Source organism: Penaeus japonicus, unplaced genomic scaffold (assembly GCF_977035675.1).
Source record: "Penaeus japonicus unplaced genomic scaffold, GWHDUDI00000001_assembly GWHDUDI00000005, whole genome shotgun sequence".
Taxonomy (NCBI): Eukaryota; Metazoa; Arthropoda; class Malacostraca; order Decapoda; family Penaeidae; genus Penaeus; species Penaeus japonicus.
The window spans coordinates 39,251,713-39,266,712 of NW_028234407.1; the positions used below are offsets into that span (position 1 = coordinate 39,251,713).

At 34.9% G+C, this 15,000-nt stretch overlaps 3 protein-coding genes across 10 annotated transcripts in view; 2 read left to right on the forward strand and 1 right to left on the reverse strand.

The window, feature by feature from the left end:
- Tom70 (translocase of outer membrane 70) overlaps window positions 1-4,196 on the reverse strand; it is a 46,237-nt gene extending 42,041 nt beyond the window's left edge. Inside the window, exon 1 of the mRNA XM_086537420.1 lies at window positions 3,746-4,196. Coding sequence (XP_086393546.1) covers window positions 3,746-3,985 — 240 coding nt within the window. The 5' untranslated portion in view covers window positions 3,986-4,196. The remainder of the gene's footprint in view (window positions 1-3,745) is intronic.
- A 12-nt stretch (window positions 4,197-4,208) lies between these two features.
- LOC122264262 (kynurenine/alpha-aminoadipate aminotransferase, mitochondrial) lies at window positions 4,209-14,488 on the forward strand. 8 transcript variants are annotated; one of them, XM_043033072.2, is made up of 11 exons: window positions 4,209-4,337; window positions 7,999-8,066; window positions 8,453-8,621; window positions 9,129-9,318; window positions 9,634-9,765; window positions 10,008-10,157; window positions 10,311-10,490; window positions 10,773-10,899; window positions 11,465-11,514; window positions 12,330-12,488; window positions 12,734-14,488. In XM_043033072.2, exons 2-11 carry the CDS (start codon window positions 8,000-8,002, stop codon window positions 12,788-12,790), a joined length of 1,281 nt encoding a protein of 426 aa, XP_042889006.1. In that variant the 5' UTR covers window positions 4,209-4,337; window position 7,999; the 3' UTR covers window positions 12,791-14,488. The 8 variants fall into 8 exon arrangements, with proteins under 8 accessions (XP_042889006.1, XP_042889009.1, XP_086393548.1 ...); XM_043033075.2 differs by having other exon boundaries at window positions 4,266-4,350; XM_086537422.1 differs by lacking the exon at window positions 4,209-4,337 and adding an exon at window positions 4,592-4,731.
- Window positions 14,489-14,504: 16 nt separating this feature from the next.
- LOC122264269 (kynurenine/alpha-aminoadipate aminotransferase, mitochondrial) overlaps window positions 14,505-15,000 on the forward strand; it is a 16,677-nt gene continuing 16,181 nt past the window's right edge. The window contains exon 1 of the mRNA XM_086537427.1: window positions 14,505-14,528. The gene's annotated coding sequence lies outside the window, so the exon portion shown is untranslated. The remainder of the gene's footprint in view (window positions 14,529-15,000) is intronic.

A 15,000-nucleotide genomic window follows, 5' to 3' on the forward strand; every position in this document is an offset into this window, starting at 1 on the left:
TGGCATGATCTGTTGCAAAGGCAGAGTCAGTCATGGATGCCAGACAAAGTAAACCAGACATCCTTCTGTATAAATATTTATTTAAAACCGTGACTAATGGCTCAAGTGGTCGGTAAATTTCTAGAATAAGTCTGCATCAGAGACCAAATCAAAATTTCTAAAGATGAATTCCTAGAAACCGAATACAAAAATATTCTTTACGCAATCAATAAACAAGAACGACACAAACTTCTGAAAATGCTCATAACCTGCATGCATGGGGAGAGATGTTTACTTGGCAAGACATGTTTACTTCACAGAGCCACAGCTTGGACTATGCCATAATGTTGCGCATGCACATGTAAGTATTAATATCAGCTTAACCCACACAGGACGGGTGGTACAGCATGTGTACCGCGCATTCAAAAGCCCAGTTGCCGGGCGGCACAGTATTGTGCCGGCCATTCAATTGATTTAGGCCTAATAATTCGAACGCCCCGGCATTTGGACATTCAAGGCTAGAATTCCCCCGTCGGGAATGGGTTAAGGGCACATGTTTAATTTAATTAATGGATATGATTAAAACTGATCTTATAATTCTAAATTTATTAAAAACCAAAAAATCAAGGTAAGTAGCATGAAGTGCTCTGAAAAAGGGAGGATCCAGGAGGGGGCCTTTGATCCAGGAGGGGGAAAAGGACCCCCGTGGCAAGGGCTAACCTCAAAACTAAGTAAGGTTAGGTTGGTTGTTGAGTTAGGATTTAGTAGACCTAAAAATACCCCGAAAGCAACCCTTTAAAACTTCCCTCTGAAAATCGCTTCAGGCCATGGCTACCGCAATCACTGTGCGCATGGTACACCAAGCAGGTGATTAAATTGTAAAGTACCAACATTTTAATGATCTATACTTAACAGTTGATAGAAATAAACCATGTTATATGTGATTATTAGTAAACGTCCATTGGATACTAATTTTTGATGGGTTATTTAACAATCTTAACCCACAAAATCCATGGGATACATTATCCTCACCCCAATAATTTGTCAGGTTTTATGACGCAGACCTATTATAGAAATTTTGGTAAATTTTCCAAATAGCGCATCGATACCACGAGTGTATTATCAAAGGATTCCTCTCAACCTCTACTATTCATATATAGTGAAAATAATGCGCGCTTCCACCCTTGGACCCCACAATCTGGGTCCCGATACTAGGGGAGGGCATGAAGTAGATCAGGGAAATTGCAGGGCAAAATATGAATTCCCAGCATATCTCATATGCAAAATCTTAACCCAATTACCTACCCAACTTTGCCTAGTTTTCAAGTTAGCCCTAGCCAAGAGGGGGCTTCACCTCCCTGGACTCCCCCTTTCTTAACCCATTGGAGACGGAGATAAATTTGCATGCCGATCCTCCAGGATAAGTTTTATTTTAGAAAGAGACCGCTTGAAGCAATATAATTTGAATCATCCCACTCTCTTTCAGTCATTCATTGTAAAACTAGAGCGTTTTTTGTGTTTTATTTTTTTTTCATGTTTTATTGAGTTTAGATACTTATATGTGCCATATGACAGGCTCTATCAGTGCTGCAGTTGACTAAAATTGTAGTATATTATCCATATTAGCTCATTACTTTCTTTATACTCAATGTGATAGAAGTATTGCTGTTGTATGGGAGGACAAAAGGCAACTTTATTTTTCGTATTTTTGTGCTGTCATGAACGTATACGAAACATATAACCACCTACAATAAAGATAACAAGAAGAGGTAGGGAAGAGGAATGAAACCTGTGCTTGTGACTGTGAGTGCCACAGTGAAAAGCATCCATATTGGCACAGGAGCACATTTTAGTCACTGGGTATGGATTAAGTCACCTCCCTCTTCTCGTTCTGCCTGCACATCCTTCATTGGCGGTACTTTAGAGCAAGGGTTCATCAACTTAGTGTGTGCCATCGCTCTATAGAGACAGTGCTTGCTAGAGACCGTGGATGGGTGCCATTCAAGGCTCTCTCTCCTGCTGGTGCCAGGAAAAAGTGGTGCCATCTAGGTTTTGGACGTTAAGTTAGCACAATATTACGGTAATTATAGTAATTATGACTGCAGTAGCCATCATCACTCATTCCTTTTTCATAGCAAAATAAAATAGCACAGTGATCCAAAATCCCCGAACGTCATGTACATCATGATGCCCATCGTCAGGCCAAAGCTCCTATGTCATGTATGTCATGACACCCGTACGCAATGGGTTAAGCCAGTTAACGTGATGACACATTTTGTGTTTTTTGCGTCAGACGCCGGAGACGAGATATGAGGGCAAGGCCGGCGCTTGGGGTGAGCGAACGGGCAGTCCAGGCTTGCGGCTTGTGCGTCCGAGAATCTTGAGGCGTTAGGCTTATGCGTTCGAAAACCTTGGTATTGCAACTATGCAAAGGCAGAACGGCCCCGGCGTGAATGGGTTAACGCACTTCCTGCTACCTCGCGCTACTTCGGGGCATATTTCCCATGCAAAATCTTAACCCAATTACCTATCTCACTTTGCCCAGTTTTGAAGTCAGCCTCTACTAAGAGGGGGCTATGTCGCCCTGTGGACCTCCCCTATTCAGGGAAATTCGTGGTACTTGAGTACGTAATTAGTTCTGTACATGAAAATGCCGTGACCCACCACAAATAACCCTCACACTGCTCCATGATGACAGCAACTGAGCCTCGTCTCATATATTCCTCAGGGTAGGAAACTAGGACTGATAATGACCCAACCACTCAATAGAGGGCACACTATAATTATACTGTAAAGAATGGGGGATATTGTGCCATCTATTGAAAGTACATGCAGGTAATTCATTGGGGGTTTCAGTTTACAGCTTGTCGCTAGCCGTAAATATGTAAACACAGCCATGTTTGAATTACAGGGCAAGGATGGTGGTTTTCAAGGTATTTTGCACAAGGTATGTTGCATGAAGTGCCCTAAATAGGGGGGCCCATGGGGGGGTAAGCCCCCTTGACTAGGGCTTAATTCAAAACTAGGCAAAGTTAGGTAGTTAACTGGGTTAAGATTTTGCATACGAAATATGCGCCGAAGTAGGACAAGATAGCATGAAGTGCCTTAAAAAACAGGACCTAGATTGTGAGGTCCAGGGGTAGAGGCACGCATTATCTCCACCATATATGAACAGTAGAGGTTAAGAGGAATTCATCAATACCACTTTTGTGGTATTTAGTAATGCTGTGTTATTTGGAAAATTTATCTAAATTTTCCTAGTCGTCTAATGGGGGAGAGCCCCCTAAATATTGTGAGTGCGTTCTACTATAGCCTGTTAATTGATTCACCTTGAGCTTTGCCTTTCAACACACAATTTCTCTGTTACCCAACATAGTCTTCCCATCTAATGGGAGTAATATCATACTTATGGTTCATTTGTATCAAGAATGAATGCTGGATTCAACTGGAAAAAATGAAGGATCTCAAAAAATGTGTTTACATAGTCAATGTTTGATGTCAGCTCCATATGTACCTGCCTAAGATACATTTTAAAAGATACAATATATAAGAGCCTCATTGAAATGATACTCGGAAACGTATACGTTAATAATCCTATAGGTCTACTTTCGTGAACCTCAGACAAACAAAATACCATTCAAATATCGCCATGGATCTTAATTTTAGCTGATCTGCCATCGTGTCAAACTAACATATACTTTGGATCTATCAGGTTATAAATAAGATCAGTCCTTGTAAATAATTCAAAGAATCACTCCAAACTCACTAGATTTGCGGCGTCGTCTGCCTTTCCTGTGGACTCTGCTTCGCTCGGAGGAGACGCGACACTTCCAGTCGAATCTCTAGATTTCTTCGACTGTGTCTTGGTTTGAGATCCCTTTTTACTGGAGTCTCTGAACAAGAAGTAATATATACCAGCTGTTGCAGCCACAGTTCCTCCTACGGCGAGGGCAATTTGCCATTTAGGAATTCCGGTCTCATTGCTGGTGTACTTGGACAGCGCCATGTTTACAAGGCCACATTGATCTCACATACATCTTTACAATTTGGATAATAATATTGAGCACTTATTAAAGACGTCATAATCACTAGAATATATATATGTATGATCAAGTATACTTTTTTAATTAAATTTCTTAATCTCGATAATATTTAACATTTATAATCTAGATCCATTGTCGCATAACACATTTGAGAAGAACTTCTCCCCATTCGACATACGAACGGCTTAGCGAGCACTTTGGCGAGCGCTCTTTGCGATATATTTTGAATAGGATTGATTGGGAGTGTTCTGGAAAAGAAACTTTTGCAACTGAGGCGATGCCTGATAGGGGGAGGAGGGGACGGCGAGTTTGACGGTAATTTCTAAAAGTTAGTTAAATTACAGAGCATGTATAATAGAGAATTAGACTATTAGAAGATTGCGATGTCAATAAAATATATTTGGAATTCGCGCATTAGACACCGAGGTGTAAACAGTGCTCGGGAAATCATAAGAAAAAGTAGACTCAAGCCGTACAAATGTCAACAAACATTACTGACTCAGGAGAGGATCCTAAAAAAGATAAAAATATGGAACAAGACTTACAAAATTAAAGAAGAAGAAAAAACAGTTTAGAAAACGGTGAAAATCCAATTTCAAAACAACCGCGTTTCGATTACTTAAAATTCCCACCACTTGACCAAGCCGGAAGAAATACAATAGATCGCCAACAACAAGAAGCAAGGGAACCTTTGGACATCGAAACGAAAGTATCTAATAATGAGAATGTAATATTAATGCAAATGGACGATGAACTATAACCTCAAACTTTAATAATCCCAATAAACTAACTGAAGCAATAAACCAATCAGTATTCCACAAATATATCATTGAAAGCTCATTGAGAGTATTAGGGATTGGGAAAGCAATAAGGTTTGAGGTTAATGACATATCGAAATTTCAACCTCTTGATGCAATTAAAACCTTGGGCAATTGGAGGATAAATTGCAAACAACCATCCTCTTGTGTAAATTCTGGTTGTACATATGGAACAATATTCCCCGTGGATACAGATATAGATCTGCAAGAGATAAAGAAAAAATTAAAACATTATGGGGACAGGACTCAAAAATTACAGAAATAATCAGAATAAACAAAAGAAATCAAGACAAAAATGGTGAAGCAAAATGGATCCCCTCAAAATCTTTAAGAATAACTTTCCAAGGGATTCTCCCACAAAAAGTAATCATAGGTCATACTTCATATTCAGTTCAGCAGTACATCTTCCCAATTCCCAAATGTTTCAAATGCTTAAGGTATGGACACGGCATACTAACATGTAAAAATAGGACCAGATGTAGTAAGTGTAGCCAATATGATCACAATTTTAAAGAATGTATAAATAACCCTTACTGTTTCTTTTGTGATGAACAACACATTCCAGCACATTTAACATGCAAAGTACACATACAAGCACAAGAAATAAACAAAAAAAACACAACACCCAATAACTACGAAGTTAAAAAACTTCCACAATAGTTAAATCCCATCTCACAAAATAAAAAAGTGAAGCCTAACACTACAACATCAAACAACACACAGACTACTCAACCACAAAATACATTAGGAGATACACATGACATAAACAAGAAAACTACTAACAACTCACAACAAACCATAAAACCAACATATGCTCAAACATTATCACAAGAACAAAGCATCAACCCAGGACAAATAACCCCAAAAAATGACAAAAAGAAAAAAGAAAATAGGAAGAACAAATCAGATAATTATGAAGATTTAACAAAAGCCCATAGGGCGGAACAAATCAATTGATTTAATTATGAACGCCCCGGCATTTGGACATTCTAGGCTAGAATTCCCCCGTCGGGAATGGGTTAATTAGCCCAGCTAAACAAACCCCAATCAAACATAAACAGAGAAATAGCCTGACTCAGAATTTAATAAATAAAAATCTGGATGAATCACCAAGTACATGGTCTTTACCAACTCCATGATTGAGTGGAAAATCACAAAAAACAGCCATAGACAGTAGTGACAAAGAATTTTCATGAATTACCTTCATAAAAGAAATAACAAAAGTCTTTTCAAACATTATGAACAGATGTAATGCTAAAACATCAATAATAACAACCATTACAGAAACAATATCAGAAATAACCCCACTTATCAAGGACTTATTAGAATATTTAAATGGATAATATAATTTTGTGGAATCCAAGATCAATACTAAACAAAAAAAAATAGAAATAAACTACATGATATATAAAGAAAACCCAATACTAATCGCATTATGCAAAACATGGTTGAAAGAAAAAGATAACTTAAAAATCCAAAACTATGACATAATAAGAAAGGATAGACAAGATAAAACAGGAGGAGGGTTAGCTTTTTGTATAAACAAAAATATACAGTACAAAAATATTAACTTAGAGACAGACTCAAAAACAAAATTGAAGCACTTGGAATAAAAATCCCATATAACCTAGAAAAAACACAGAAAAGAATCCAGGGAATATAGACTGTAGAGTAGTCTAAAACCCTATAAAAGAAGAAAGAAGAAGAAGAGCATTTTGGCGAGCGCTCTTTGCGATATATTTTGCTTAGGATTGATTGGGAGTGTTCTGGGAAAGAAACCTTTGCAACTGAGGCGATGCCGGATAGGGGAAGGAGGGGACGGCGAGTTTGACGGTAATTTCTAAAAGTTAGTTAAAGTACAGAGCATGTATAATAGAGAATTAGACTATTAGAAGATTGTGATGTCAATAAAATATATTTTTTGGTATGAGTGTAACGAAAAGCGGCACAGTTCAAGAAATAGTCTGCATTACTCATTCTCCTTTGAGCATTAATCATTCATCAAAGATCTGTTGTACAATAAGATTATCACAGAAAGAGGCCGAAGTCCTGAAAAAGATCACTCACAGATTGGATCCAAAATAAGATGTAAAAAATGTCATTTAAAAGTCAGCTGAGCTGACGTCCTTATTTCCTCCAGCTTTTCCTCCTTTTATCTCTCTTGTCATCAAGGTATGTCACTCTCTCCGATCTCCAGAGATGTCCCCTCACCTTCTGAACAGATATTTATATATATTCCAAGTAGATGTAGCCATTATTTCAGGTCTAGACACATCACCAGAGGTCGTCGCAGCAAGGGTCTCAAAATACTTTCTTTATGTAAATGAGTTTGAATTAAGTTCTTTCTTTTCTCTCGATGAATTCATAACAATATGGTTATTTCGAAGGTGTGGCTGTGGTATGGCGAAATATCATCTTAAAACATACATAGCACTATGACCTTGAGGATTTATGATGGGAGAACCATAGATTTATTTATAATAAGATCCTCTGTTTTTCTGTTTTCTTTTTTGCATGTACGAAGAGATCTTCTGTGTTTGTTATTGATACTGATCCTAATAACAAGGGAAAGCAAAAATCAGTATGATTATTCCTGTAAAACTGGGCCCTAATTATCATTAAATGAAACACTTAAATCCACATATAAAAGGGAAATTTATATAACTAAGAGATCAGGAAAGGATGAAAAGTAAATACTTATGGTATATAAGTAGAAAATATATATGTATAAGGGTATAATTGTGATCCTTTTCTGTTTTATTTCCTTTTATTTTTTTTCCAAAATGTTCTAAGTTGGCTGTGCAAAAGAACTTATTTTGGGGTATTGTTGACTGATTTTTATTTGTCTGTTTATTTATTATTATTGTCATTATTATCATTATGGTTGTTATTATTTATTATTATTATTATTATTATTATTATTATTATTATTATCATTATTACTATTATTATTATTATCATTATTATGATTACTGTCATTATTATTAATTAATTATTTAATTACTGTTATAATTAGTATTATTTTATCATTGTCATTTTATTATTATTTTCTTGTAATTGATCTTATTTCTTTTAGATCCTTGATAATGTTCATTCTATCATGGCTGCATATATATTGAAATATTGCCATTGTTATTTTCCTTTCTATTCAATTTTAGGATGAACTATTCAAGATTTTTAACGAAATTGTCCCAGAATCGACAGCCTTCTTTGATACGTGAACTAAGTGAGTAGTTTTGGTGAAGTTCTGATTTTTGTGTGTAAGGTATTTATTAAACTCTTGTTAATTGAACACTGAATGTATTTTCTCAGTGAAATGAATGGGATTGTAACTTGTTGCATTAAAGTTAAGCATTTCTGTTGTTTCTATAGAGATGGTTGTGTCTTGTCCAAAGTGGTTTACTGTAAATGTCCAAAATACACGTCACCAAATTATTGTATAATTTGTTGAAGGTCAAAATTAAGAAGAAATTTAATCTTTTAAATATTTATTTTCACTCATATATTCTCCTCTAGTTGGAATGATTTGACCAATTAAAAGGGATTTGCAAATTTAATACCTGCTTATTGTAAAGACAGCGTGCTGATTTAACACAACTCGTATCATTTCAGCCAACTTGTTAACCGATGCATCACCGGAACTGGTGTTCATGGCAGGGGGACTGCCAAACCCACAGATGTTTCCTTTTCAAGCCGCTTCTGTGACCATGAAGGATGGTCGGGCAATCACTATCCACCCAAAGCTGATGACGGACTGTTTGCAGTATGGTCCAACAGCTGGGTAAGTAGGAAGTTAGGTATCTTGGCCTCCGTGTTTCTCTGGTAAAGGCAAACAGACCTCCACTTTATATATTCTGGGAAGAGAGAGCTTGGACTAGGTTGTTTGTTGGAGATGAATTGCCAAGGAGGTCTGCAAGCTGTGCCATGCCAAAAGACATATTGAAGATTCTTAGCCTTTGCAAAGCACATCCTCCGGGTCTTTGGAAACACCCTATCATTAAGTAACATTTTGGTTTATTTATAATGTTATTGCTTATTTTTCTGTCTCTATACAATTCTGTTGTGAACAGTTATACTGCCTTTATAAAGGAAATGTCTCACATTATATATTATATATTATTGATGATATGATATATAATATAGTATAATTCAATCTTAATTTTATTTACATTATCCTTTATGGGTCTATGAATAAGGAAATATTTTTTTACCAATGCAAAAAATTCTTATGACAAATGTGTTTCATATTTTTTCATCGTTCTTTTCTCAAATCTTCCTGACCATGCAGATATCCACCATTAGTGAAAAAGCTAAAGTCCCTAACTGAAAAACTCCATGCGCCACCACGATGGGCTGATACTGACCTCATTGTCACAGCAGGGAGCCAGGATGGTTTGTGTAAGGCGCTAGAAATGATGATTGAACCAGGGGATTTTGTTGTGACTCAGGAACCATGTTACACTGGTACTCTGTCCATTGTGAGTATTTGATTTGTATGTGTGGGTGTTTTATTTTATTAAGATAATTGATTGATTTGTGAACTAGCAGTTTTGATGTTATGATGTCTTGGCTATATCAAAAGATTTCTTAGTTACTTAACAACCTTGCTGTGATGTATATATGTTACAGTATAGTGTGGTTGGCTAAGCATATATACCAGATATCTATTTTCTTTATTTATTTTGTAGATATATGAATTGTAAATCAGAGGTGTCAGGAGCTAGGGGTACATTGCTCCCAATATTCCATATATGGTTTTGAGATCCTAATGTACGTAATTATTCTCTTGTCAGCTAAACCCCTTTGAACCACGTTATGTCGCAGTTCAGTGTGATCATGAAGGCATGAATCCTGAAGCCTTGAAAGAGGCGTTGTCTCAGTGGAAACCAGAGGAAATTAGAGATGTCAAGACAGGAGTACCAAAAGTAAGATTGATAAAGGTGTAAATGTTGGAAGTTATTTTGCTGTGATATTTTTGACAATTTTTTTTTTTATTAATAATCATTGTAGGATCTTTCTTTTGAATTTTGGAATAATTATGAGTGGAGACCAATTTCCAAAATAAGTATTTCTTTCTTATTTTTGGCATACAGTTAGAAGTATAACTTATTACAATCAGTATTTACATCTTGTTAATTTAGTATAACTGTCACACTCCAATGTTTAGGTACTGTACATCAACCCAAATGCCTGTAACCCAACTGGAGTGTCTGTTGGTGAGCAACGACGGAGGGAAATATACAACATCGCCTCAGAATACAACCTTATCATTCTTGAAGATGATCCTTACTACTTTGTACAGTTTGGAAACTTAAAGGTAAGACTCTGAGAAAAGTGTTTGTGATTTTATGTCATCAGCCATGATTATTTTACCAGATTGGATTTATCATTTAGTTATTGTAGAAATTGATGTTGCGAATTTTTTGGATATTTATAGCCTGACCTTGATATAAATTTTAATACCTTGCAGGACTTCCCTCCTAGTTTTCTGAGTATGGATACAGAGGGAAGAGTGATCAGATTTGATTCCTTCTCTAAAGTTCTAAGCTCTGGTCTACGACTGGGTTATGTAACTGGGCCAAAACCACTTGTTGAAAGGATTGTGTTGCACAAGCAAGTTTCAATTCTGCATGCGTCTTCCATATCTCAGGTAACAGTGCAGTTATGAAAGGCTACTTTAAAGTTGTAATTTATATATGATTTATATTTGATTTCCATAACATGTATAAAATGTGATGTTATTTTATTTTATTTATTTTTTTTATTTTATTTTTTTTTTTGTAGAAAAGGGTAATTCATGTTATGTTCCCTGATATGTACAAGTAGGAATATTTGTGATATTCATTTCCACAATGCATTTCTTCAATATAAGGAGTATGGTAGTTGAACAAATTCATTGTGCAATTTAGAAATTGTTATCATATGATTTAAGGTACTAATCAGTGAGCTGCTTGAAATGTGGGGAGAAGATGGATTCCTTAAACATACAGAAGCAGTTCAGGAGTTTTATTTCAAGCAGAGAGAAGCTATGGTAGCTGCAGCAGAAAAACACCTTTCAGGTTTGTTGCCCTTAAATGATTGTCTCTCCTCTTGTATATGCAATAGTTTTATGGAACATATACAAAGATTGTAAGAAATACAGTAAATAAGAGTATATGAATAGGGAAAAAGATTGAAAGGAAGGGTAGATAGCAAATTACCATGTAGGAAAGTGATATGAATATATTTTAGAACTTGAAATTACTTGTTAGGTATTATAATATATTTTGTATGTGATTTTTTTTTTTTTTTTTCTTTCTTAAAAAAGAAGGAATTTATAGTATCATGTTTACTATTTAGGTAGTTTTTTGGTAAGAACTTATTCTAGATTGAATTTTTTTGAAGACCAAGTCAGTGCAGGGCATTTGGACATCTTCAATTTATAGTTTTTAAATACTTCTTAACAAATGTATGTTTTTTACAAATATATACTTTTGAAATATTTCTTTACAAATATATTTGCAAGTAGATAAGTCATAAGGGGGTTCTTGTATGATATTTCTATTGGTTTCAGAAATATAAAAAGGACTAAATAGTTAATGATAATGATGTTTTTATAATAATAATTTTCTCATTTGTTTTCAGGTTTATGTGAATGGGCTGTTCCAACAGGTGGAATGTTCCTCTGGATTAAGGCAAGTTAATGTATAAAGGACATGATGTATGGTGAAAAGTAATGGGAATATTTATTTGATACTTATTAACCCCTTTCATGACAGGACGTATTTTTGCCTACTCCCACTTACGCTGGGAAGATAATTAGCGCGCAACACTTTGTGCTAGGGTGTTTTCTCACTGAACGGGGCTGCACTGATCCTCTCAGAGCGTTTTTCATCCACCCTATTCTTATGGTTTTCATGAATGCATCTACATTGTAAAGGCACGTAAAAATATTGCCATGTTCAGAGGAGTTATTTTAGTTGAAAAACATGTTACAGTAATGAAGCAGAAATTACCATGATGTCATCAATATCATGTAGTTTTCTGTGACGTCATTTTTTTTAACGTTATATCTCATTTTATGACAATCAAACACTTATAACTAAAGTAACAGAGTCTAAGAAATTATGTAAAATGATTATATTTGAGAACAATCTAGCGATCTATTACTGATATTTCAGCCCGTCACAATTGCCCCTCCCAGAACTCGGGGAGAAAATGCACAATGTCTCAGGACGTCAGCCGGGTCCGGGGATATTTTTCGACCACGTGATAGGACGTCAACTAGCATTAATGGGTTAATAGTTTCCTCAGTATTCAATATCTTCCTTGGAATTTGATTTTTTGGCTAACTTCTTACCCATCTCCACTACTATTTTGCTTGTAACACTAAATGTATTGCCCCTACAAGCATGCCACAACATTGCTAGTTATTGTTGTTTAGCAGTTCTTCTGGTGATTTTTGGTCATGTTACAAAATTGCTAACAAAAAATTTTCTTTTGCAAACAGGTTCCTGGGGTGAAGGAAACATGGGATATGATCCTGAAAAGAGCACTGAAAAAGGATGTTATTCTTGTACCAGGAAGGGCATTCATGTGTGATCCTACTGCACCTTGTTCATATATGAGGGCTGCATTTTCCATTGTCACTCCAGAGAAAATGGATAAGGTAGGATTGTTGTCATTAAAAGACAGTAATAGAACTGATGATTGTTGCACTGAACTACATTGCATGAAATTCATATGATCACACTTAGACATGTAGATGTTAGCACAAGATAATCTATTCACATTAATTATGAATATATTATATCTATATATGCAGTATGGAGACATATTAGCTTAAAGTATGACAGTTATTAATGTCATTATGTATTATATGTATATGCTGATGACACTCCTATTGTTTTCCAGGGTCTAAAGAATTTATCTGATTTGATACGAGAAGAAGTGATACTTCAAAAGGAATAAGCGAATGATTTTCAATGTACATTAACCTCAAGAGCAAGTTAAACATCTGTTCAAAATATGGTGCTCCTTCATATGATAAATACATACAAAATTTTCTGTTCCCTTATATTAGGTTCTAATCACTAAATTGATATGTTTGAAATGTTGCTATGATGATTATATAAGTTTGTAAATAAGGATAAAAGGAAATATTCGCCTTTGCTTCCTGCATGTCCATTTTTGAAGGTGATTTTTTAAAATGAAATGCTGTAGTCACTAAAGCATGTGTTAAACTTTTGTTCATTATCAAGAAAAATAGGGAAAATAATAATTTATTGATTACAATTTTCAATGAATCATTAAGTACATGTGCTGAATGTGGTTCTTGAGGTCTTATTGATTTTTAGTACAGAATAGTATATCTTCTCTATTAACACTGAGAAGTATTAAAAATTATGTGATATAGTTGCATAATTTGAAAGGTAAGATTTTCTAAACATGTTTTGTACAATATATTGATATTTCCTGACATTCATGGAGTGTTTTACAAATGCAATAAAGAAACAATGAGGAACAAGTAGTAGTAGTAGTAGTAGCAACAGTAGCAGTAGCAGAAGTGGTAGTGGTAGTAGTAGCATAAATAGTAGTAATAGCAATGATAGTAGTAATAGTAATTAGTAATAGTAGTAGTTATAGTTAAAGGAGGAGAATAATAACAGAAACAAGAAACTACAAGAACAAAAGATAAATATCATTGTCATTCATAAAATGGATTTCTATATTGACAAAAATGAAGTGAATACTGGTTAGAGCTCTGAATCTCCCATATATTTTAGAATTGTAATCTAATTGCATGAAGGTTCTGAGGAAAGAACTTGAGTTTTCAAAATTTACTTATAAAGGTTATCTCTTCATGTTATACTTTTTTGTGCTGTCTTTCTAGCATTTTATGGGATTGCCTTACTTTCATAGTTCTCAGTGATGGTTAAGTCAGTGGACTTCTAAAGTTTAACTGTTGTTCCATTTATTTGTTTTGTTTTTATGTTGATAAGGATTGATCATTAGATTTATAGCTTTCCAGGTGCTATGAGAGTTTTCTTTTTATGAGTATCTATTTTCAGTTGCATTGCAATGTACTATATTGTTATTATATCTTGATGTAAAGTTAATAAATCTGGGCAGAATTATTCAGTAGACCAAGTCACATTTTAGGTGAAAAATATGTTTTATGATGCCACATGAAGAAGGATTGCCATTTATTTATAGTTTTCATGTTGAATTGAGTTATTTTCGTGATCTTGTCTGCATTGTTTATCAAGCAAGTAATAAATAAGATTGTGTCTCCTCTGATTAATCTTTCTCTTATCTTTCATGCTCATGGTAAGTAAACTTCACTCTATATGTCTTTCTTTACCAGTTGTTACGATTTCAAAAATCATATTGGTGTAGATGGTGATGAAAAAAGTGCCTTCATATCCAGCCTCTTTATTAGTAGGCCGCATAAGGTGTATTACCTCAATATAAGTACAAAACTGTTGAAGCTTTTCATTGCATAACCTTTCACGTGAGTCTGAGTTTGAAAGCTCTAGAAATTAAATGGTGAAATATATCAGAATATAAACAATATATAAGTTAGCCACTTGTAAACTGATGGTAATCAAGAAGTCACTGTTAAGTTATCAATGATAACTTATCATGAATATAATAAGAATTATATTGCATTTTTGTTTGTTTAACCAATACCATCTTGCTTGTGCAGGTGAGCAAATTTGTCTCTTGAATAGAATATATTTAAACAGAGGAATACCTTAAGAACATCTAGAAACCGTAATTATAGCAATGCCTATATTTTCCATTGGCTTCTGGAATTCACAAGTGCTTACTCAAAAAGGGGTAATCCTCTAATTACAGAACTACTGACTACAGGTTAATAGAAATGCATTTGGAACTTTATCGCCTGGCAAAGTCTGATTTGAGAAGAATGCCATCCCTTTACATCCAGCTCTTTTTTCACTAAATTTTTTGCCTGATATAGAGCTGCTCTCCCACCCCCACACGTAGACATACTAAAGAAATCGAATACATTATGGTAGGTGTGATCATAATTCACGATCAAATCGAGTACCGTAAAAAAGTAAAATCATGATAACTAAGGCAATGACAAAATTATTTTATTTGAAATCATGACGGATTTAGCATATGCAAATCATGAAAAATACAATGATATCAGG